Here is a 25,556-nt window from a genome sequence, read left to right as displayed (position 1 = left end):
CTCACCCCCGAGAATCAAGAGCCTCCGACATTTTTAATGAGAAAAAATTTTAATGAGCCAAAAGATAGCCTTTATTTTCCCTGCCTAGAGAAATTCCAGTACCAATCTATTTCTATGAGGATGAAAAACATATATATCTGTTGACATAATCCAGCAAAAAGTTTACACTTGCCAAAAGTGAGTTGAAAGATAATATTTCTAGGGAGTCTAGACATGCTTGCCACTCTTGAATGGCACAGAGCTGGGCTGAGGGTTGCCAACTATGCTGCCAACAGGTGATGATTCTTTGGAGGGAAATGGATAGGCAGGGTAAGGGGGGAGTTAATGGTGTCATGCTGATTTGTTTGTGATCTACAGCAGGGGATTTTAAATACTGTATTTTAAAACCATGCAATAATGCATTTGTGAACGTTTGAAACACAAACACATATTTTAAAATCCTAAATATTCAAGCACTGAAGAGGTTGTGTCTGTTGACACTGGGATAGGACTGAGGACTCTGCATTAGGACAAAGGAGTGAAAGGGAAATAATGCAAGAGAGTAGCTGTTCACGGATTCATAATGGACTGAGGAGTATGGGTTACTGACTTCGCTACACCTGGGATCCAGGAGGAGCAACCACTAACAGGTAATGCTAGACAACAGAGGCCTCACTCACTATCCATCCTATGGAAATGGATGGTCAGGTACAAAACAATTAATGACATCTTGTGGTTATAATAAAAAACATCAAATTTTTTTAAAAAATAGATAAAAATAACAATTCCTCTCACGAGCTCTCAGACTGAACTCTTGCTTTTAAAATCAGAGCCCTTGGGGTGCCCGGCTGGCTCAGTTGGTGGACCATGTGACTCTTGATCTCAGGGTAGTGAGTTCAGGCCCCAAGCCCACCCAAGCTGGGGGTAGCACCTACTTAAAAAACAAAATATAATATAACTAAAATTAGAACCCAAACTGAATTCTAGCTCCAAAGACCTAAGATGTGGACTGCCCTTCCAAGGTCCCTATCTTTTGACAGGATGTGAGGATGGTCTGACAGATGTCTGGATTGTAACCTAAAGAATTTTGCCAGAATTGAGGAGCCTCAGGTAAATCTTCAGTAAATTCGACTCACTATACCCAACTATGCAGTGAACGCAGGCATTCACGGGTTATCAACTGTAATCAGATCTTATCCTGTAGGGATCATAAACTAAGTCAAAGGGATTCATTCATTTATTAAACACTCTCCTTGAATCTTTATATCCCTCCACTAGCTGTACACAAGTGGCCTGGGGTTAACTGCCTTTAAATAGGTCATTCTTCTTAGGGTGTCAAAAACTAGAGTTTTCATCGCCTCACCTCCACAATCCAGAAAGAGAAAAAAGGGGAAGAAAGATGGTCGTTAATGATACGTGATAATTAACTTAATCTCTGCTAGAAAGAACCATGACCTCAGTCTGGCGGTGAGCTAATGGGAAAAGTACAAAGCTTTCACCAGCTTCATTTCCAATTGTGCTTCTCACCAACATTTAATCTTCTTAATTTGTATATTTCCATATAACTAATTAGCAGAGCCCTTCCTGAATCTATTTTTTATATACCACCCAGGATAAATGAAGACCCTGAATTCGTAAGTCTATAAGAATGACCACATGTTCCGCCCACATGCCTGCACGCACACACACATTAGTTAAATGCTACTTTGGCAGTTTCATCCAACAGAGTGGATTAGTCGAAGAGATGCCAAAAAGATTCCTGAGCTAGGATTACTGATTCAACAAAGAAGGTTAAAAGCAAGGTAGTAGCATTTTCCTATCTTAATATCCACAATTCTAAGAACACAGCAGGCCCCACAATGCCCATGAGTCACTGTTTCAGTCTCATCAAAATTTAGGAATAACCGTAACATGTGTGGGCCTGTGATATTTCATCTGGAGTGGTTTGGGGCGGGGGGTGGCACCTAGGATGCGAGAGTGATCACAAAATCCCTTGTAGGGCCACAGGTAATAGTCTGTGGGCCTCTCATCTCTCAGAAAGTGATAGGAGTACAGTACACACCGAGGCACAGCAAGGCATGGACAGTCACCTTCTGTGACTGGTTTCCAACAGGACAGACAGGAAGCGCCACATCTAATATGAAGTATTTTACACTTGCCTGTGCAAATAACTAGGAAGTGCCCTGGCAGAAGGCAGCCAGTCTACTCCACCTAATTGACATTCATTTAAATAATTCAGTAATTTAAATGTCAAGCCAGAGGTATTCCCTGTCTGCGAAGTTCCCCCACATTGTTTGTTCTAAAAGGCTCCTCCCAGCATTACTCAGTGTTATGGCTGGCACTGTGTGCCCTTTGTATCACCAGAACCAGGTCCCTCTGAACATACGTGCAGCCCAGCCCTGACTGGGGGCCGCAGCCGGTCATGGGAGGGTTGGGGGCCAGCTCCACAACTAGGGGCCCAGGCTCAGAATCCCAAATCTTTTCAAAGGTCTTTCTTGCTCTGGGGCGCCTGGGTGACTCAGTGGGTTAGGGCCTCTGCCTTCGGCTCGGGTCATGGTCCCAAGGTCCTGGGATTGAGCCCCACATCGGGCTCTCCACTCAGCAGGGAGCCTGCTTCCTCCTCTCTCTCTCTCTGCCTGCCCCTCTGCCTACTTGTGATCTCTCTCTGTCAAATAAACAAATAAATCTTTAAAAAAAGAAATCTTTCTTGCTCTGGGAGATACTCAGTTCATCCTCTGGACACGGCTACTCTTGTAGCCTAACCATAGACTATCATAGGAAGAGGCTGAGCAAAGAGCACTGTGGACTTTTTAAGACTGTCCACAGTTTGGCATAATTTTGTACCTCAGAGTAAAAGTATTCACATTTACATTTTATTTGGTTTTTTTTTTTTTAAGATTTTATTTATTTTTTTGACAGAGACAGAGAGCACACAAGCAGGGGGAGTGGGAAAAGCTGACTCCCTGCTCAGCAGGGAGCCTGATGTGGGGCTCAATCCCAGGATCCCAGGATCAAGACCTGAGCCAAAGGCAGACAGACACTTAACTAACTGAGCCACCCAGGCGCCCTCCACGTTTATGTTTTAAGTGGGACTTGACAAATCGAAGCACAACACTACGGGCTTATCCTCAGCGTTCTCAGTCATGCACTCCCTAATACTTAAAGCATTTAAACTGATTATCATTCTAAATGATGCACAAAACCTCATTTTTCCCACTAAAGTCTGACATAAAAGACAAATAAGAAAAGACTGCAAGTAGACCAGCTTGCAGCTATGACCCCAGAGGTCAGCAAAAGAAACAGACTGAATTTCTTAGAGACTCACCTTAAAGTAGCACAAATAACAATGTGGTGATTAGACTACTCTTATAAAAGTCACACAGCTCAGAATTTTATAGGCTAAAAAAAGGAACCCCAAACATCCTGGATTCCTTCCAACAGCATAAATGATTCATTCATTTGAAATGACAGCTTATATTAAGCTTATAGATACGGGAGTCCTTCCACGGCCTCCTAATCCAAGAGTGCAGCTTGGCACTTCTCCAGAATCGGAAAGCATTTGAGATCTCTGGCATTAAACAAAGGCTCAGTGACGGATTTGGCAATGCCAGGTATCAGTGCCAGAAGCCTGCTCCTAAGACAGAAACACAAAGGTCAGTCTGGAATGCCTCATGAAGGGCATCTGATGGTCTGGCAAGAAGGTGAGCTATATGCTCGGGAATACAGTGCATCATGACCCTAAGTGCTCGCATTATAAAAAACCCCCACTTAGGGAACCCAAATCACTTTTTTTTTTTTCCTGCTCATAGAAACCAATACTTGGCCAAGTTGTAAAGCCAAGAAGAAAACATATTCCAGGAGTTAAGAAAGATCAAACAGGATCACATACAAATTAGAATAACAACAAAAAATGATTTCAGGATTCCCAAGATTTTGAACTGACAATGCCTATAAATGCGTCCTTGCTCCAGCATTCTGGAACTGAGCAAAGGGCATCCCCATTCAGATGTAGTCCTCTCTGCCTGCCATGGTTGTTGAAATAGAGACGGGGTGGTTCGTGGGGCCATAAGTCCTGGTGGAGCTCATCACCACCTCTTTAGGCTCCTCTCCATTTCTGGAAGGCCTCTCTTGCTCTAGAACTTCAGGTCCTTTAGATATGGAATTCCCCCCGCAGGTAAGACTTCACTCCCTTCCTGACGACACCCCATCTTCCTAGTTAGCATCTGCCTTCCCTCTGGGGAAACCCTTGTGCATACCCTTGGATTTAGAGTAGGAACCACCTGCATACACTCCCATGCACGTGTCTGTTTGGCGACAAAAGGTGCAAGTCTTTCCTCTAGACTAGAAACCCCGTGAGGGTAGGAACTGAGCCTACTCTGTTCACTGTTTTATACCCCCACCTGCCTCAATAATTGAAAGGAGTACACGCCTGATGAGTATTTGCTTCACAATGAATTTTCTCCTCACAGACAGGATTTAGAGGGGGGAAGAGACATGATGCTGGTTTTCAGAGCAGACTGAGCCTATAAAGTCTTTAAATGTCAGCAGAGATCTTGAGGCAAGGCTTAGTCACTGAGCCAGCATGTCTGTGCAAACCACTTCTCAGAGGAGCTCGCCGGCACATCACATCTGTTCACCTACTCCGGCTTACAAGTGTAGAAAATGAATACTTGTGGTGAGGTCCGGTAGGTGTTCTGTTTGTCTGTCTGTCCGTTCAGAGAAGGAGGTAAAACACAAGTGTCCCTAAAACAAGGAATTATTTAGTACATTAATAGAACAGCAGGGCTCTTAATGATGATCCTTCCCTGGATGGCTGATGGGAGGACTTTGGGCTACTACGACGTGAAGGTGACCAGAACGATCGACGCATCATAAGCGCCCCGACTCCAGCCACGTGAAGGGCGTCATGCAGGACTTGCCTGCTCGGCAAGGAGGAGATGCCCCCTGGTATTTGCTGCCATTTTTCTTCTCTCGGTGAAAGTAACGGTGTTTTCAGCAGGGAGTGGGGAAGAGGGAATTACATCATTTTCCCCTTCTTGCTCTGCTGAAGGTGATAAGGATTCCCAAGTCATCCTGCATTTGAACCGCTGAAGCCGAGAGTTGGGGGGAAAAAAAGTGCCATCTGTTTATTTTGTGTCTGGGCTGACTCCTTGTCTCTGAAATAATCCCTATAAAATAAGCCTTATTGCAGCAGCCACACTTTTTATTTCAAAGCCAAAAACTTGGTCTGTGTTTAAGTGACTAACAAGTTAAAGAACATCGTGGGGTACTGACCTAAGACAATATTGGTCTGTCTTTTCCGTGCTTTTTATGATTCCCAGAATGTAGCAAAGACACAGCTTTCCGGCATGCACCAGGTTGATGAAACAACAGGGGAAAATATGACCTTTTGCATCGTGTCTTCAAACTTCTTGACTCTCCGCTTCAGAGAAATAAATGATTACAAGGCCTAATGGAAACTACGTACTAAGGAATTCCTTTAATTACCAGAAAATATCCCCACCATATATAGTGACAATGCCCCGGTCTGAGGGAAGCTCTACGTAACAGAAAGAGTAAGACAGAGGACCACAGCTTGAGGGTGAAGAGAAAAGGACCTGGTGAATGATAACAAACATTTCAGGGAAGCCATTCCTGGTTTAGGTTTGAAGAGAACCTGTGATGGTGTCCCGCCCATCCGGTGTTGAGGCTAGAAGCTCTGTTCACAGTGTGGGAAGAGGTGTGCCTAACTCATGTGGGTTGTCTCTCAATGCTCCAGAGGCTAACAAGGCAGTGCATGGCTTGCTCCAGTGAGGGTTTCCTAGCCAGGCTCTGTATGGAAAATTCTGGTGTTAGGAAACTCCAACCAGGGGTTCTACATGGGCTAGAACAGTGGAGAAAGAACTACAGGGTGGTTTCAGAGCAAGGCTCCCCCCTCTATCTGCCCTTCTGTACCCTACCAGCAATGGGGCCTTCAAGGTTGCCCATCTTGGCTCTATTTACCAGCAGCAAAACACCACCACACCCCATAGCCTTTCTGAAAGCTTTCCAACCATAGAGATAAATCCTACAGAAGACAGGCAGGGCTACAATTTGCTGGACAACAGTCTTAGGATGTCAGCCTCTAGGCATTTGGCAATTTTAGCCAAAGGTTAAAAAAAAAAAAATTTTTTTTAATGTCCAGAATTAGTTAAATTCCTGCTTTCTAGCTCCCTACTCTACCCCACTCCAGAAAAAAAGCACAGAGGGAACAAGGTGCTTTCTAGACTATTTGCTCCCAGCCTGGAAGAAGCCCACGAGATTAAGGTATCTAAGAGTAAAAAACTAGGGCAACGATCAAGCCTCAAATACTGCTACTTCCCTATCCCCTAATTTCCCAGTTCATGTCCTAAGGCCCTACCAGGCCCAGAACACCAGGCAAGGTTAATTGTGAGAAGAATCCCATGCCTTCGATCCCATGAATACATGCCTTGAGCATCTGTATTCCAGCCTTTAACTGGACCTTTGCTCTGTAAATCTTCTTTCCCCTATCAGTCTAATTAATACAGTCCACAAGAATTCACTAATTCCCAAATTCAACACTTAAGAAGATTGGCTTATTAGTCATAGACTTAAGGGTTCTACAGTCACCATGACACAGTTGAGTCTGGGTCATTTTGAGCTTATTCTCTTTTAACCTCTGAGCCCACAGAAAGGCTCCGGGTGCCTACACTCAAGATAGAAACCAAAAGCATTTTTGGAGAGTGCTGTGAACCAGAACTGGCTTTTCAATCACTCGTTCCCTCTCCCACCCCACCCCAGTCTCTGTGGCACAGCACACCCTTCCCAGCTTCCACAATCATCTCGGACCTTGGCAGAGGAAAGGCAGCTAAATCTGAGATGTGTCACGAGGCCACTGGCTGGGGAACGAGAATATCTAAACACCAACGAAGGCAAAAGCAACAGTCCAGAGTTTCCACAGACTCCCACTGGCTCCCGTAGCTGCAGAGCCCTGACAGCCTAAAGATAACCCAAGTATCTACGAAGGGTCACTTTTAAATAGTAGCTTTAATACCACCAGTCATTTCAGGAAGCATTTCCTTCCAGAGCCCGCTTCCATCCACATTGGCATGCTAACTGTGCCCAACAATGGCAAGTCGCTGAGGAGATGAAAACCCAGAAGGCAGTGGAAAGAGCCCCAAAGGGGAACAGACAGTCCTCTCACCTGCTGGGATTCTATTCTATGCCCACATCTGGACTGCTGAGAAAGAAGAAGCTGGCAATGAGACCCCCCATTGAAGTGATCTACTGACAATCATGGGGGATTCAAGAACAGGTTAAAAAAAAAAATCAAACAAAATAGTTTAAACCAATGCCTCCCTGTCCTAAACTGAGGCAGTAGAAACCATGGATGGCTACCTTCTGGGAGTTTTTCAGGGAAGCTGCTACTTCCAAGAGAAAACGTATACCCTCAGTCTACTGGACCACCGTCTGGCCGAGCAGAAAGAACTGCATGGAGTCTTCAGCACATACTGTTGTGTACGCAGCCACTGTGACCACCTGCTAACTCCACAAGTGCCAAAGGGACCTGCTCCGAAGAGGCTGCTGCCTTTTGATTGTCTATTTAAGCCAGGCCCAAAGGCTCCCGAGATCTTCCCAAGAACCAATAAAATCCAGCAGCCCCTCACCTATGCACCAAGCTGAGTCCCCACTGTCCTCGATGGCAGTCGGCCAGGGCCTGGTGTACAAGGGACAGGTGCTCAGTGGGCTATTTTCAGTGGCTATCAGCTCCATCGGGAGCCGCACATGCTCAGTAGGCAGGCAAGTCTGGGTTGCATTTCAAACTCTAGGCAGCCAAGAGACCTACACCTTTCACGGCTGCCAGGGCCACCAGCTGCCCCGTGCTCCTCCCAAGACGGGAGCAATGACAACAGTATAACCTGGCCAGCCGGCATGCCAGCGAGCAGGCTGTACCTCGCATGTCACTGCCCGGGTTATTCTGAGCCGGGTTATTGACACTCCATGGCAACACAGGAACAAAGGGCCGGCGAGAGGGATTTAAATGTCCTGCAAAAGTGGCTAGAAAAGTCAGCCGCTCAGGCTTCGGTTTTCATAATAAAAGTAGTGGGGGCATTATTATTAGCTTATTGTGTGTCACTCCTGCAACTGTTATTTGCAAATAATAATAACAAAGTTCTCCTCTTTGAACTAAGGTTCTGTTTTTGTTTTGCTCGCCACCATGACGTTGTTATAGTTGGGATACCTCCCAAAATACAGCATGCAGGCCTGCCCCCGACAGCATCACCGCAGGACTGGTTTTCCTCAACCATTTACCTCTCACGCCACCATACCCTGTGCGCACCGCCCCCCCCCCAATAACCTTTCAACAGCTCTCACTGTCCTCCGGATAGGAGACTACCTGCTCATGACCCCAGGCCCTGCCAGGCCAGCAGGATCTGTGCTCCCAAGCCCGATCCCTTCTCAGGACTGCCCTGGCCATTTTGGACTGGCCGTCCATTCCTTCCCCTCGCAGTTCTCGGGGTGAGGCCCCTCCCTGGGCAAGAAGTCCTTCTCTGTCCTCCCTTTACTGCTCCAGGGTCTGTGGAGCCCGCCAAAGTTTGGCTCCCAGGACTGCTGTCTCCAACCCCAGCCCTGTGAGATACAGAGGCCCTTCCTGTAGCTATCCCCGGTGCTGGGCTGTAACCTTTGCCTTCCGCAACTAGACTGCGACTCCTTGCCAGCAGCAACCACTTCTGCTTACGCTGACATCATCTATGCCTACTGGCGTACTCACACTGACTTATCAAAGATTGTACGATTGTGTTGTTACTGATTCTCTTTTCCCAAACTCAGAATAAATTCTTTGAAAGACATGGCTCTTAAGATCTCCCCAGCCCAGACCAGCTCCTCTTATAGTATCTTTTTTATATTATAATAACCATTATTGTAGCCAACGTGATTTATTCATTCATTTGTCAAATATTCATTGAGCACCAACTACATGCCAGGTGCTGTTTGTGGTACACACTGGGGATAAAATGAACACCGCCAAGTCGAGGCAGGCCTCCTCCACTCCGGGCGTCACTTTGCAATTTTCCCCACAAACTCACAACCATCCTATTGCTGTCTCCTTGGTGCAGCTGCAGGAACGGCCCCTGACAGATGAGGTAACACATGCACAAGGACACATGGGAAAGAGGACGAAGATGGCTCATGGCAGCGTTTGCCTTTGTCTCTCTCCTGAGAAAAGCCCGATTCCAATGCATGGCCCAGAGGTTCCATTCAGAAGACACTCTTCAACTAGCGACATCATTTACCTACCAAAACTCTCCCCAACACTCTGCAAAATGGACATTGTGAAGCCTACAAAGTAGGACATGGTGTTAAAGAGAAGTCATGACCATGTGACTCCACCTGGCAACGGGCAGGATGATACATACAGCACAGAAGTCTGACTCCCCATCCGACTGTGGGTATCTTTGCAGGCCCCCTCCCCACGCTCCATTATTCTTTACAACTTTCCTGAATGGATCCATCCAAACTGGCTTGGTGTGGGCATTGAGAAGAGGAAATAAATGCACCAAAATAAACAAAACAAAACAAAAAAAGAGGCCACTCCCATTCCAAATCACCATTCAGTTACAGGCAGGGGTGGGGATTTTGTCTGTTTTGTTCTATTTCAGGTGATTTTCACTACCTCCTTCCCAAGAGAGATTTCCTTCTTCCTCCTATGCCTTCTCTCCTTCCCACATCCTCCAGTGTCATATTCTCAGAATGTGCCGGCTCTGCTCTAACTCATAACAAGGAATTAGATGCCACACTTCCCCATGGATCTAGGAAAACACCCGGTCTGCAGAGCTCAGATTCAGCTGATTAGAAGCAGGCAGCAGCTGTCCCGGTGTTGGGACCGAGGCTGAAGAGACACAAATGTAAACTTCCCTCTTCCTGTCAAACCACTGGCTGTGGGAGTGAGGATGGTCAGGCTTCATGGACTTGTGAAAAAATAAAAGGCCCCGGACCCGCTCTGCTGCAGAACACACACAGCACTTGTCAGAACTTTCACCTGAGGGCAGCAGGGATTTCCAGGCAGTAAGCTCTTGGAAGCAGACTGGAGTCACCTTTTTTAAACTTTGGGTCAAGACCCGTTCCTAGATAGGGAAATCAATTGAGTGGTTCAAGATAAGGAGGTCTCATTCTTTCTTTTCAAATAAAATAGAGCCGAAGAGAATGGAAAAAAAGAAAAAAAGAGAAAGAAGAAATAAAAGTACATTAAACAGAGTAAGAGTAACTGCTGTTTTTTTTTCATGAATTTTTTTGTTTCAGATGCATGTGGGTCCTAACCTAAAATGTTTCTAAATGTAGATGCTTGGGTCCAACTGTAAAATGTTTCTTACTGTGAGTCACAGTGAAGTTTGAAAGTCACTCCGCCCTGGGTCTTACAGGATCTTGGAATTGACATGAGTTCTGAGTAATTATGACTATCCTGTATAATCATTATCTGTGGAAGCTTGCCTGAGGTCATGCTGGGCTGCAGAAGGAAGTTCCGAGGCTGGTTAATAATGTTTGGGGAGTTACAAAGTAATTCTTTATTGTGTCTTGTTTTCCTCCGTCTTGATTTCTTTCCAAGAGCAAAAGTCACATGTACAGCACACCTACAAATCGGCTTCACTAGCTTTTCCACAAAGAGGTGATGGCATTCATCTTCTCATTCTTGAGACCTGTCTGCATAAAAGAGAAGCCTAGAAGCCACAGCACTACCCTGTCACTGTTGACCACAAGGAAATCATTTAACAAGCTTGGGTCTTGGATTTGTTTTCACATCTATTCAATATTTGACTTAGACTGAATTTTTAGACTCCTCCGCACCCTACTGCTATTACCCTCCACTCATAATTGCCCTGAATGTGAATGTTTTTAAATGTCCACTGGAAAAAAAAATTGGATGTGGCTTTAGTTTAACTGCCCACAGCCGAAACATACATTTCCCAAGAAGTAAAAAGCTCAAAGGAAGCTTTGTCATAGTTCACCTTACATCCACTAATACATCATCATTCTGTTAGATGAGAAAATCCGACAACAAAGAAGCAGTATCTTAATAGTGTGTAGCTCAATCAGATATTTACAGTTTAGGTCCTAGGAATGAGTGGCAAATAGCTCACTGTATCCCCTAATGTCTCTCTTTTGATGATGTATCTGTGAAAAAGATTTTATTCTCAACAAACATAATAAATTATAGTAATGAGAAATGAGAGCAACAAATTTAATAGAAAGATTTCTCGTACATTCATTCTCCCCTTCAAGAACTTCCTGAATCTTCAATAATGATAAATTCAAAGAAAGGCCTATTCTATTCTTCTCCCACAGTGGCAAAGAGGGGCACCTTTGTGGACCCTAACAAAAAGTCTATTGACATTATCCCCTTCCTTCCCTCATTGGGTCATTGGGCTGGAAAGTCTGAGTGGTGATGGCTTCGGAAACAGTAAAATCAAGTCAGCCCACAAAATAATTTAGAACTCAGCCATCTTCTCTAGGACAGGCCAAAATCTCTTGCAACAAAACTCTGCAAAAGTCCAGCCCTTGTTGCTATAATAAAATCTAACTATGGCTCGCAAATTTGATAAAATGTGGGTCATCTTAGCTTAGAAATATTTCTGAAGCAATATTCCATTTTAAGTATTTGTGTCATGGACGTCACCTGCAAATGCTCTCGGGGACAAAAGGAAAGCCAAACATGGAGGTTCTGCAACAAAAATGGACTTATCCCCAGTAGCATAAGAGCAGTATTAGAGCATGATTAGTTTTATTAATGGGAAAGGAAAGGAAGGATATACGGATAATTAGGACTCAAGTGCTCTTCTCAGTAAGAGCAAATAAAACTCTTCCTGCAGCTAGAGTTGTATATATAATGAACATGAAAAATGAATATTGGAATGAGAGATGAGAAAGAAAAAACACAAACCCAGGTGAAGGAGCCTGATCATTTGCTCTTACTAGCTCTCATCGCAGCTCTCAAACAGACTGGACTGAGCTGGATTCTAGCATGCACCAGATATAATGTGAATGTGATGTAGCTAATTTAAGGGACAAAACAACAACAACAAAAAAAGCCAAAATCTGAAGAAGATGGATAATGACTGAAACTCTTGAACACCCTTCCTCAAAGTACATCCTACCTTTTGTTGGCTGTGTAACTTTAAGCAAGAGGTTTCAACAATGCAAAGGCACATCCCCCCAAAACCTATCTCATGAGGGTAATCATGAGGATTATGGGAAATAATACATATAAAGCAGGTCAACATTTGGCACATATTAGCCACTCAATAAATATTACCTAAAATCATCAAAGAGGTACTTATACTAAGCAATATTTTCTTTTTTACCTTGGAGGATTTAGGATTTCATACAACTTGAGAAATGTTCTAAACCACACTCATACTGACCAAACCCTATCAAAATCAATGTTTGGGACCTAGTATATGAAGTGCTAACACTATTTCTAATTAATATTTAAGACGACACTTGGGAATAATTTGGGAGACAAAGGGGAAGAATTTCTGCTTGGGTTTTTCCCCCCGCCTCAATGAAAGAGTAGGTTACCCAACAAAATCTCTGTAGTTTTCTTATTATGCCCCAGTAATGCCATCTAGCTTCACTGAAGCACAATCAATAAGGTGTTTGCAAACATCAAACATGGGTCTATTTCTTTTTAAACTTGGTCTAAAGGTCTGCACTGGACAATGTATGGGGCTAGTGTCAAGATTTTAGTTAACTGCCCTATTATTTACCTCTTTTGGTTAACTATTTTGTACTGAACATTTGATTTATGACTAATGTTGAATATATTAGAGTGAATTACAATCAGGGGTTCTCAGTGTGTTTTTTCAATTCCTAGTAAATATACAAAAACAAAGAGTCCTTTCATAGAATATGCTATTGACAGTGAACAAGGAGTTGAGTCATGGAGGGAAGACGGGACTGGGGCAACTGTTATTATGATTAGAGCACTCTAGGCTGTAGCACTCACTGGATATTGCCGGCTGAAGAGAAAAAAAGCTATTGCAACTAAAGGATGATGTGTCCTTTTCCTTCCTTGTAAACATCCTTGTGGTGGTGGTATATTAAATAGCTAAACTTTAGTGGCCATCCATTTCCACTTCAGCCAGACGGACTTGTTTCATTATGTATCTTTACTGTGACATGAGAGGGTCATTTGCTGGATTCTTTGGGCAGCTGAAGAGCTAAAAGCAGGAAAAAACAACCAATGATCCAGTTGCTGATACTGATTCATAAATGCCCTCTTCCCCTTCTCTCTTCTCCATTCTTTTTTAACGTCTTCATCTCTAGTCACACATTGCCACCTCAATTTGCCTTCCACTCTCTTTCTTTTCAATCATGCCCATAACCACAGTTCCATCCATGATGTCAAATGAAACCAAAAGGAACTGCCTAACACCATGGAGAACTGATACTATACCTAGGGAAGGGAATGGAATTTGGAGGGACTTTATTCTACCACATTCTGTAGTTTTTTTTTCCTAGTTATCATAGTGTTTAGCAATTATACAGTGGAGGAAAATCCCTAGAAACTTGCCTGTTATGTCTTCAGACACTGTCAAATACTCCTTGGGGAGGAACATAACCCCTAGGTAAGAGCTAGTAATCCATTAAATTTTTCCAACTCAATTCTTATTAATTCCTATAACTTAGGACTCAACCTCTCCTCTGGTTTAAACACCTCTAATTCTTTTAAACTTACCGCACAGAATCCTTACTTTATATCTTCCTGGCACTAAAAGACTGAAGCATTACTGAAATGTTTTTAACATACTGTTTAGAGCAGAATCTATAGACTGTAGATACCCAAGTTGGTCACAAGAGCACTGTCCAATAGAAACTTAATGTAAAGCCCATTATGTAATATTACATCATATAATATTATTAGAGAGCATAGAAGAAAACCCAGATGACCTTGGGTACAGCAGTAAGCAACTTTTCAGATGTACAATCTGTGAGAGAAATAATTAATAAGCTGGACTTCATTAAAATTAAAAACTTCTGCTCTTTGAAGAACAATGGAAGCAAGTCACAGAATGATAGAACGTATGTGCAAGTCAAAGTATGTGCCTTTGCAAGTCACAGAATGATAGAACGTAAGTGCAAAAGACTCATGTGACAAAGGACTGTTATTCAAAGTATACAAAGAACTCTTAAAACTCAAAAATAAGCAAACACAACGACCTGATTAAAAAAATGGGCAAAAGATCTTCACAGACACCTCACCAAAGAAGACACACAGCTGGCAAATAAGCCTATGGAAAGATGTCCCCCCATCAGATGTCATCAGGAGAATGCAAAATAAAACGATAAGGAAACACCACCACACACCTATCAGGGGGGCCAACACCCAGAACACCGACAACAGCACACACTTTTGAGGACGTAGAGCAACAGGAGTTCTCATTCACTGTTGGCGGGAATGCAAATGGTACAGCCGCTTTGGAAGACAACTGAGAGGCTTCTTTCAAAACTAAACATATTCCACCATAAAATCCAGTAATCACAAGTCTTCGTGTTTACCCAAAGGAGCTGAAAACTTACATCCACACACAACCTGCGCATGGATGTTTATAGCAATTTTATTCCTAACTCCCAAAACCTGGAAGCATCCAGTATGTCCCGTCAGTAGGTCAATGCATAAATTGTGGTCCATCCAGACAATGAAGTATCATTCAGTGCTAAAAGAAATGAGCCATTAACCCACGAAAAGACATGGAGAAACCTTAAGTGCCTATTAAAGCCAATCCAAAAAGACTCCATACTGCATAATTCCAACTACATGTCGTTTTAGGAAACACAAAACTATGGAGGCAATAGAAAGATCAGTGGTTGCTAGAGGTAAGGAAGATGGAGGGAAGGGAGGAACAGGTGGAGTACAGAGGATTTTTAGGACAAGCGGTACTCTGTATGATACTCTAAGGGTAGATACATGTCATTATACATCTGTCAAAACCAACAGAATGCATAAGATAAAGAGTGAACCCTTAAGCAAACTATGGACTTGGGTGATAATGATGTGTCAGTGTAGGTCCAACAATCTTAACAAATGCATCGCTTCCATGGGGATGTTGGTAATCAGGAAGTCTCTGTATGTGTGGGGGCAAGGGGCATGAGAACTCTCTATACCTTCCACTCAATTTTGGCGTGAACTGGAAACACTACTTTAAAAAACATAGGGGGAGAACGGAAGAGTATTAAGTATGATAGGATTAAGAACAAGCTAGTTTACAGAAAGCCAAATGATACCCAGAAACTTACCCTCTTCCAAACAGCTGTGAGCCACTTACCTTCCATACTCGGGGAAGGGAAAGCAATCATCATTAGCACAGGAAGGATCATCACTCCATCCACCATTGTACAACTGTGGAGGAAAAATAAGAGATAAAAGTAAAACAAAAAATTTAACTGTAGGATGACAAATTAAATTAAGCATACTATCTTCAAACTGCCATTCAAGGCCTTTCTTACAAATCCCCCTCACATATGTCGCCTTATTTCTTGCTAAATTTAAACATATACCCTTTACGTAGATCTAAGCAAATCATCTTAAGGAGTTCATCAGATTTACCTCCTACTGGTGGCCACTCTAAGGTAACTACCCTCTTACAGAGAACTCAGGAGGGACAGGAAAAATTCTCAGCTATAAGGCTAACCATTCTCAAAGAATTTTAAGTTCGAATTTTATCTTAGCCTATGAAATGCAAAAATGGCACTAAATTTAAAAACTCTGAGAAGCATGAATAAACTGTTATAACATGATGTTAAAGATTAAGTGACTGCATAACTCAAGTCAAATTACTGTGTTTGAACCTTACTCCTCCATTAAAAGAATCAGAAGTGGAGGAACCACCACACAGCCCAAAAGGGGACCAACAATAACAACAACCACCAAAACCAAAACCAAAATACCTACAACTTATCCCTCATCTATCGCAAAGCAATGCAATCTTACACAAACCCCAACTTTAATAAAGAATACATACAACCAAGACAGGAAGAAATCTTCTAAGTTTATAATATATCAAACTATACAAATGAGAGAAAGTGAGGTACCTGATATAAATTTCAGGTTGATATTTCTGTGAAACTACATTAACAAAAGCTCAATTTTTGTAAGTCAAATGATTACAACAAAGAACTTATCCATTTAAATAATTCCTATAAAAATTTTAGGAAGGGGCACCTGGGAGCTCAGTGGGTTAAGACTCTGCCTTCGGCTCAGGTCATGGTCTCAGGGTCCTGGGATCGAGCCCCACGTCGGGCTCTCTGCTCAACGGGAAGCTTGCTTCCCCCCCTCTCTCTGCCTGTCTCTCTGCCTACTTGTGGTCTCTCTCTCTCTCTGTCAAATAAATAAATTTAAAAATCTTAAAAAAAAAATTTAGGAATATGATGAGTTTGGTTACACTAATTCTTTAGTACAAGAAATAATACACATTAAAACTTTGATTAGTTGTGATTTTCTGGATGGTAAAAAAGAAAACTGGTAAAGTTCTTTAATGCACAGGGGAGTGTGCTATCTTACATCTGTAGCTCAAAGTAAAGACCAAAAGCCAGTTGCTATTTAATTTGCTGGGAGTGCACATCTGTTTTGAGAGCACTGGGAGGAGCAGAGGGAAAGGGAGAAAGAGAGGATCTGAAGCAGGAGCTGCACCCAGCGCCCGCGGAGAGCACAACAAAGGGCTTGATATCATGACCCTGAGATCACGACCTGAGCTGAAATCGTGTCAGAAACGTAACGGACTGAGCCACCCCAGCTCCCCTGGAGTGGACACCTTCTGATTGATCGTAAAATCAAATTTTTTGGTTGGTGGTCAGACTGTTCATTCTCCACACCCCCGTCTTATCTTACCACCCTCATTTCAATTTAGCCACAATTAAATTTCGGTCTATCCCTTTTCTCACAGCAACATGAAGAAGAGAGGTAAAGGGCAGTTTTGTGTATCTTCCTTTTATATTTTTTAAAGTCTATGGAACTCAAGTGACCCCTTTTACAGCTGTTATTATAGGACTATGTCCATGTTCATACAGATCTTTCTGCGGCAAGCCCCTGATTGGTGGCATGCCAGTACATCAGAGCCAGACACTGACTCCTCATCACCATCTTGTCTCCATGACTTTGAACATAAGCACACTGCTGGTTCCCTCTGCCTCACATGCCCTAAGCCTCTTCTTCCACCCTTCTCCCACCCACTCCCCTCCTCCTGTCATTCATGACCTCCCTGAAGAGGCAAACACTTGGTGAAACAACTCCCCATCAGCGGTGATTTCAAGCCTGCAGCACTGGTCTGCTGCCACTTGACATCAATTACTTGTCAATTACTTGTCTTGAGCACTAGCCCACCTACCTCGAAAAGAGGTACAGGCACCCTAGCGTCATGCAAGAAAATTCACTGACTTACAGGATGAAAACACAAAACTTTCTCTACTTGTGATGGGAGTCACACCCTGATAAACCCATCATAAGTTGAAAATATCATACGTTGAAAATGCATTTAATACACCTAACCTACCAAACACCATAGCCCAGCCTTGCCTACCTTAAATGTGCTCAGAACATTTACATTGGCCTACAGCTGGGCAAAATCATTTAACCCAAAGACTATTTCATCATAAAGTGTTGAAGATCTCATGTTAATTGAATATTGTACTAAGAGTGAAACACAAAATGGCTATCTGGGGACAGCATGGTAGTCAGTGCATTAGCTGTTCACCCTCGTGACCATGGCTGACTGGGAGCTGCAGCTTGCTGCCACTGCCCACAGTGTCATAAGAGAGGACCATACCACATGTTGCTAACCCAGGAAAGGATCCAAAGATCCAAAGATCCAAATCTGAAGTACAGTTTTTATTGAACATTTATCACTTTCACAACATGGTAAAGTCAAAAAATCATTAAGTCGAACCACTATGTCAGTGACTGTATGTACCGAAATTTGCATCTTACAAAAACTGTTTTAATATAGTAGATAGATAAGTAACTTGAGCCTTCATTTGGTGTGTCTCAGTTCCAATGACAGTCTAGTTCAAGAATTCTTCCAGAAAGAGTAGAAGTTACTAAAAAGGTAGGCATGGCATGTTTAGAGTATAGCCATGTACCATAATTTTGAGGGTCGATTTAAGAATGTTATGAAAACAAGCCCTTCCCAAATTGCAAGTGTTCTAAAACCATTAAAGAAATTACAGATCGAATATATTATTAATGAAAGCACCAGAAGGAATAAGAAAATGGTGAGGCTGGTATCTCTATTCCTAGTGGTTCTTTGTCAATCACCTTATTGGGGGCGGGGAGGTGGGGTGGCAGGGAAAGCAGTTAACATTCACTTCCATCTGATAGAATGCAAGGTTCCCCAAACTCAAAATTAAAAAATACTTGAGGGGCACCTGACTGGCTGGTTGGCTCAAGAGCCAACTCGGGATTACAACCCAGGTCATGATCTCATGGGTTGTGGGATCAAGCCCGTTGCAACAGGCTCTGAGCTTGGCACAGAGTCTGCTAGAGAGTCTCTCTCTCCCTTTGCCTCTGTCCCTCCCCCAATCTCTCTCTCTCTCTCTCTCAAATATATAAATAAATCTTAAAAATAAAAATACTGGAGCACCTGGGTGGCTCCATCAGTAAGTGTCTGCCTTCTGCTCAGGTCATGATCTCAAGGTGCTAGGATCAAGCCCCACAGCAGGCTCCTTGCTCAGCAGAGAGTCAGCTTCTCTCTCTCCCTTTACCCCTTCCCTGCTCATGCTCTCTTATTCCCTCTCTCAAATACATAAATAAAACCTTAAAAAAAATGGAATTTAAAATAATAAAGATACATAAACACTGTGGTCCTTACTATCCTGGACCATATCATAATTAATAATTAATTACTCATACTTATTGTGCTTTTCAACATATGTCTCCTCAGTAGACTATAGATTCCATGCTAGCCAATTCTGTAGTCTATTCGATTAATCACTACCCAGTAGATGCACATTTAATATTGTTAAGTTCAGATTTCCCTGAATTAATCAGCTCAATTTAAGTTTAAATTCTAAATAAATTAGCAATTACTCCCATGCTGCAACACACAAAATATACACACCTGCAAAGAAACTGTAGCATTAAAATATTTATCATCTCTGTAACTTTAATCTCTACAATTCAGATCAGGTACTAATAAAAGTCAGCAGTTAAGAAGCGTCAAGCATTAAAATGAAGAATCCTTTCACTATTGGGGGGGAGAAAAAAAAAACCCTAAAAACGAAAAGACAATCAGCACTGACATTTTTTCCTGTCACAAAGCCAATAAAAGCCCATGCCCCAAAAGACATTTTCACAGATTATCATGCAAGCAGAATTAAAACACTGATTTAGGCTCCTAAGTGGAAAACAGGAAAAGAAAGAAAAAAAAAAAGGGAGTTGGAAATTCAGTCCCCCCAACTAGTCTGTTTATAGGATGACTCAAATCTGCCAAAAAAAATCTTTGGAAAATATGTCAGCATCACTATTGGTTGCCATTTTGTTCAGTTGGCAGAGTCTCTGCTGACCAGTTAATTTAGCTATTAAAAATGGAACCTCCAAAAGAAAAGGGGGAAAAGAGTGTAGAAAGGAGAATGTTCCGGAATAAAATTCCTGATCAGACTGTAATTATAAAAAAATCAACATGCTAAAGTCCCAATTTGAAGCCCTAAGGATCTATTCCCAATTTTAAAATACACTAAAAAGAAAATACTGTTTTAAGTTTTCAACTGTTCTGCTCCCAAGTATTTTTGGTTAAGAAGTTCCAGATACAGGTTGGCAAAGAAAGAGGGGACTGGTAGTGGGAAAAGAGAGTAGCAATAAATCAATAGTTCAGGGATGCCTTACTCCAGTGGTTTTCACACTTTTTGGTCTCAGAATAACTATACAGTCTTAAAATGTACTGAGGACTCTTAGCAGCCTGTCAATGCAGGCCATGTCTATCAATATTTACTCTGTTACAAATTAAAACTGGAGAATTTTTTCATATTGCATTTATTTTAAAACAACAATAAACACACTACCCTGTGTTCTATAAATTTAAAAACTAAAAACTATTATTTTCTCCAAAAAACATAGTAAGGAAAGTGGCATTACTTCCCATTTTTATAAATCTCTTTATGTTTAACTTAGTAGAAAGCAAATAGTCTCATATATGATTCTGCATTACATCTGTCACACTGTGTTGCACTGGTTAAATATGGAAAATACAGTCTCATACACACATCATTGGAAGAAGGACCTTGTGAACTGCTGAGAAAGTCACAGAGAGTCCATGGGATTCTGGAAATTTTGAAAACCACTGCCTTAATCTTTAAATGATCACTCCTTCTATCATGCCATGCCAGATAACCAGAGGGCACCTGGTAGTTTAGGATGCACATTTATACATGACAAAAATATTACTGTTCCACATGTTTAGAAATCTCTTTAACTTCTCTAACATCAAAGAAGTCAACAAGTCTAACGGTCAAGGAAGAAGGCATAAGACATTCTGAATGTAGGAATAATACTTTATGTACACAACTAAATATTTCTTAAATGAAACATCAACCTATGATAAAAAGGTTCTCAACTTTTCATCCTACTTCAGGTTGAACCAAAATTTTTATGTAATGTTTTAAGGTCAAAATGCTTAACTGAAAAGTCATAAGTTACTGAAGGATTACAGTCTATTATCTGAAGGGTTCAGAGTCTAAGTTCTTGCCATATATATATATATATATATATATATATATATATATATATATATATATATCTTCTCCTTTCTGGTCTTGGATAAGGCCTTCTATCCCTAGTAATTGATCTGTCTTTCCTTCAGACACAAAGAAATCAGCTATTCAGAAAAAGGGGTTATGGACCTCCCATCTTAACTAAGGCACCCTCTTTCAATCAATACCATGTCTTACAATGTCTCAGGACTATTCTCTTGGGAGATTGAACAGTCCCATGATATTCTACTATAAAAAGGTATATCATCAGGGCAGAACAGAACTGCTTTCCAAATCCCATGGTACTTTTTATTTTTTATTTAATTTATTTATTTGTCAGAGAGAGCGAGCAAGAGAGAGCGAGCACAGGCAGACAGAGTCAGAGGGAGAAGCAGGCCCCCTGCAGAGAAAGGAGCCTGATATGGGACTCGATCCCAGGACACTGGGATCATGACCCGAGCCGAAGGCAGCTGCTTAACCAACTGAGCCACCCAGGCGTCCCCCCATGGTACTTTTTAAACTCCATTTATAGACCACACTGACTTCCAGTTAAGGAGCTACAGTTTAGCTCAGTTTCTAACATGTGTGGGCTTGAGACCAAGTTTGACACTCCTTTTGCTCATCACAATTTTACAGCTGAATAAAAACCATAAATACATTGCAATACATTTACCACCCCCCGAAAAGTATCAGAAAACATTTTGATATTGGTCACAGAATAATCAAGAGTATAATATACTTCTATATTCAATTTTTGGAACTCCTATTAAACAATCTAGTTGATAATCCACTATTAGGATAAAGGATGTTTCTAAAACCTAGACTTAAGAATAGATAACAACTTGTTATCTATAATGTTGAGGATAAAGGAAAAGTTATAAGATGTATTAAGATTATTTCCCATCAGAAAATTCTACAAAATGTACATTGTCTAGAGAGCTTAAACTGATCTGCTTTGTCCATTTAGCTCAACACATAATTTACTGAGTACTTATTCCATAGGAATTTTCTTGATACTTTCTCAATTCAACTTCTGACAATCTCCAGGTTAGAAACAATTTTAAAAGACCAGGTTGGAGGCACCCAGGTGGCTCAGTCGGTTGAGCATCCAGCTCTTGATTCCATCTGAGGTCATGATCTCATGGTCCTGAGACTAAGCCCTGCATCGGACTCCACGCTCAGTAGGGAGTCTGCTTGAGATTTTCTCCCTCTCCTTCTGCCCCTCCCCCTGCTCCTGCACACTCTCTAACATAAATAAAACTTAAAACAAACAAACAAACAAACAAAAACAGGTTGTACAGTCACCCCTCCCAATTTTAAATGACTTTTATACCATCTACTTGTGGGCTGTCACTACTTTTCCACAGTTTTCTTTATATCTCTATATGGTCTATGTCATGCCTTCTAGGAAAACAAATTCATTCTCTTTAATATAAAAGGTAAAGGCAAAGGAAGGAAAAGGATTGAGGAATTCTGTTTCCTCTTAGCTTTCTGTCAACATTACATCATTATCAACCAGCAGTAGCGGCACATACTAACCAGCCAGCCATTGTGCTTAGAGATCATATGCGTCATCTCATTCAATCTTTCCCCAGAACACTCTAAAACAATACTCACATTAATTCCATTTTACACAGAAGAAAATGGGAGGGCAGAAGTCACTTGCTGCTCAAGGACACAAAGTGAATGAAGCTCAAGACCATCTGACCTGAGTTCAGGTGTTACTCAACCACCAATCACAACCTTTGTTAAACCAGCCAGCCACGGCTTAGCAACCCGCTTTTGTCATCCTTAACATTTTATCCAAGTGTCAATGCATTCTGTACTTTAACCATCTTGATTTTCCTCTTAGAAAATAATCTTTACTCACGGCCATTAGGACCACCTTTCAATCATGTGTTCTTTCCATCTTTGTAACCTCAGAATCAATGTCATATGCTCTGTAACCTCAGATTATCTCCCCGACCCCGAAAAAAAGATCTTGATGTGAAAGGAAAACCAAGCCACGCTCATATTGTTCATCGAGTGGTTTCCACCTCCCAACCCCGATCCCACTCTCCAGTCCTCTTGTAGCTCATATTTTGAAATAAAAAGAGAAATTAGTGTGAGTCTGGCACATTTGGGACAAAGTTAGAACCAGTAAGACAAATTCAGACATAAAACTTTGAGGGAAGGTATACTTAAGAAAAACCAGCTCCGGGGTGCCTGGGTGGCTCAGTGGGTTAAAGCCTCTGCCTTCGGCTCAGGTCATGATCCCAGGGTCCTGGGATCGAGTCCCATGTCGGGCTCTCTGCTCAGCAGGGAGCCTGCTTCCTCCCTCTCTCTCTGCCTGCCTCTCTACTTGTGATTTCTGTCTGTCAAATAAATAAAGTCTTTAAAAAAAAAAAAAAAAAAAACCACCTCCAAGTGGGAGAAAAATCATCCACTGTGTACCAACAATTCTGTCTCTTCTATGCTCAACAGGCAGAGAGATAACCCAGGGGCAGCTTGCTCCAAACTACCTGGCCCCGTGGAAGGGCTGAAAAGAGACAAGGGCTGTCAGTTACAGCCCCCCCCCCAAAAGGGGGGGGGGCTAAACCAAAGCCATCATACCATATAAGTCAGGGTCTTTTTCCCAGTTCACAAATGACCTGTGAAATATTTTTAACACCACGCTGTGTCTGAACTGGCGGTGTGTAAGTTGCCAGGGTTTGGTTTTATATAGACTTCACTGTTGCTGGAAGGTTTCTGGTGGGGTGTTACTTTCAGAATATTAGCATGTAATTTGATCTTCCGCGATAGATGAATACAAATAGTTTCTTGGACAAGTCCTATGGAACTGAAACCCAGCCCCTGGATCAGTTCATCCTGTAGTTAGAGGAAATAATTACAGATTATTTCGGGAAAGAAAGGGTTTCAACTGAAAGAGTTACACTACAAACATTCCAGCTGTGACAGATGAACCCAAGAGAAGGCTTGGAAAGGAGACGAAAAGAACAATATAATCTGTGAGGGGTGGAAATGGAGGGGAGATGAGGCTTAATTGAATGAAAACAAGTGAAAGGTTTAAGTTAGGCCCCCAAGTAAGAACCAAAGAGTCCCTAGTAAATTCATTGTAATTGCTGTATACAGGATGAAACTGACTGCTGCACCCCGGCTCGATCTACAGATGAAAACTGAGCAAAGCTTCTGAGATTCTGGTGCGATCACCCACTGCATGCCTTACCGGTACCTAAAGACACGGCTTTATTTTGACACGCTTGACTAGATGGAAACCGTCCCTCATTTTCCACTTCATTCCCTCTGTAGCAAATAGCTGTGGCTCTCCTGCTTTGTTTCAACTGATAGGACCCCATCATCCCCCAGCTGTTTTGTTATAGTCTCCTGGGTAGCACCAGACTCATGCCTGTCCCTCCAGTTCACAAACTGTGACTAGAACAGTTTGGGCGGGGGGGTTGTTTGTTTGTTTTTTCACCCAGTGGTAGGAAGGACCCCGTTATTCCCCACCCCCACAACTCATGGGGATGCCCAACTACGGAAACCACCTAAAATCCCACTTCCTCCCTAAGTCTTCAGTCAGATGCGGCCTCGGCCCCGTTTTCTCATTTCTGACTGACTATACCTGAAGCTTCCCCTTTCACCTAATAGTGCAGACTTTCCTACCCGGCCCCCCTACCAGAAAACATGGTGTTTCAGGTGCCCACCATCTGACACAACTGTCCCAATTTTAAGACTACTATGATCACCCTATAATAATTTAAAGGTAGGCAGGTGGGCGGGTAGGGAGGATGTTAAATAAAATAGATGTCAGCGCCAGGGAGATCTCGCTCTCTCCTTCTTCTTCTTCTTCTTTTAAATAGGAGACACTACAGCATATTTCTGTGGAGGTATTTTTTTTTTTTTAAAGATTTTTTTATTTATTTATCAGAGAGAGAGGGGGGGAGAGAGCGAGCACAGGCAGACAGAATGGCAGGCAGAGGCAGAGGGAGAAGCAGGCTCCCTGCTGAGCAGAGAGCCCGATGTGGGACTCGATCCCAGGACGCCGGGATCATGACCTGAGCCGAAGGCAGCTGCTTAACCAACTGAGCCACCCAGGCGTCCCTCTGTGGAGGTATTTAAAAAAAAAAAAAAACACCCTTTATACACTAGCTTGACCAAAGCGTTCCTTCTCATCCACACTACCTACACACTCAAGCCCATTCCTGCCTCAGAACTTGCCACCCCCGCCCCTACATTATATTACCCTACCATTATCTTCTTGATAGCACAGAACACTGTGAAAACTGCTGCTGATTTATTAGTTCATTGATTTTTATTATGTTTCTCCCCACGCCCCACTCCTTCCCCACACATCAAAATAGAAGTAGCATGAGAGTAAAAATTCTACCTAGCTTATGGCTACATCACCATTCCTGGCACATACTAAGCATTCCATATAAATTAAAACACATTAACTTTAACTTCTTAGTCTATGCTACACTTGGATTTAGATGGGGAGAGGGAAGTGAGGTTTAAGGAATTCTGTACACACTGGCAAAGAAATGACGGGGGGTGGAGAGTGTACCTTATCATCAATTGCATAAAGCAGCAACCAGATATTTTGAGATAAATTAAAAGATATCATTGGTAACTTAGATTTCAGTTTTCAAGGGTGTCATCCAAGAGAAGTAGCCAAACCAAAAGATGGCTGGCAGACTCCGGGTATACCAGACAACTCCCTGGTGGACAATATCCCATTTGGAAAGGCTTGCATGGATCTCTAGTTGCAGACACCAGCTGATCTGCCCAGAGCCATCCCCAGTGACCTCTGAGACAGCTTCTGTAACTTGGAAATACATCTTCTCGAGTCAGAAATTGACATATTATCTCCTCCTCCCAACCCC

At 42.4% G+C, this 25,556-nt stretch overlaps 1 protein-coding gene across 2 annotated transcripts in view; it reads right to left on the bottom strand.

Moving 5' to 3' along the window:
* Positions 1 to 25,556, bottom strand: part of ACVR1 (activin A receptor type 1) — a 127,831-nt gene that overhangs the window by 42,697 nt on the left and 59,578 nt on the right. For both annotated transcript variants that reach the window (XM_045066929.1, XM_045066930.1), the window contains exon 3: positions 15,282 to 15,355. In XM_045066929.1, coding sequence (XP_044922864.1) covers positions 15,282 to 15,348 — 67 coding nt within the window. In that variant the 5' untranslated portion in view covers positions 15,349 to 15,355. The remainder of the gene's footprint in view (positions 1 to 15,281; positions 15,356 to 25,556) is intronic.

The sequence above is a fragment of the Mustela putorius genome, unplaced genomic scaffold (genome assembly GCF_011764305.1).
Source record: "Mustela putorius furo isolate JIRA1106 unplaced genomic scaffold, ASM1176430v1.1 tig00003869_pilon_pilon_pilon, whole genome shotgun sequence".
Classification (NCBI taxonomy): domain Eukaryota; kingdom Metazoa; phylum Chordata; class Mammalia; order Carnivora; family Mustelidae; genus Mustela; species Mustela putorius.
The sequence above is the reverse complement of the archived record's forward strand: the minus strand, read 5'-3'. Positions and strand labels throughout refer to the sequence as shown.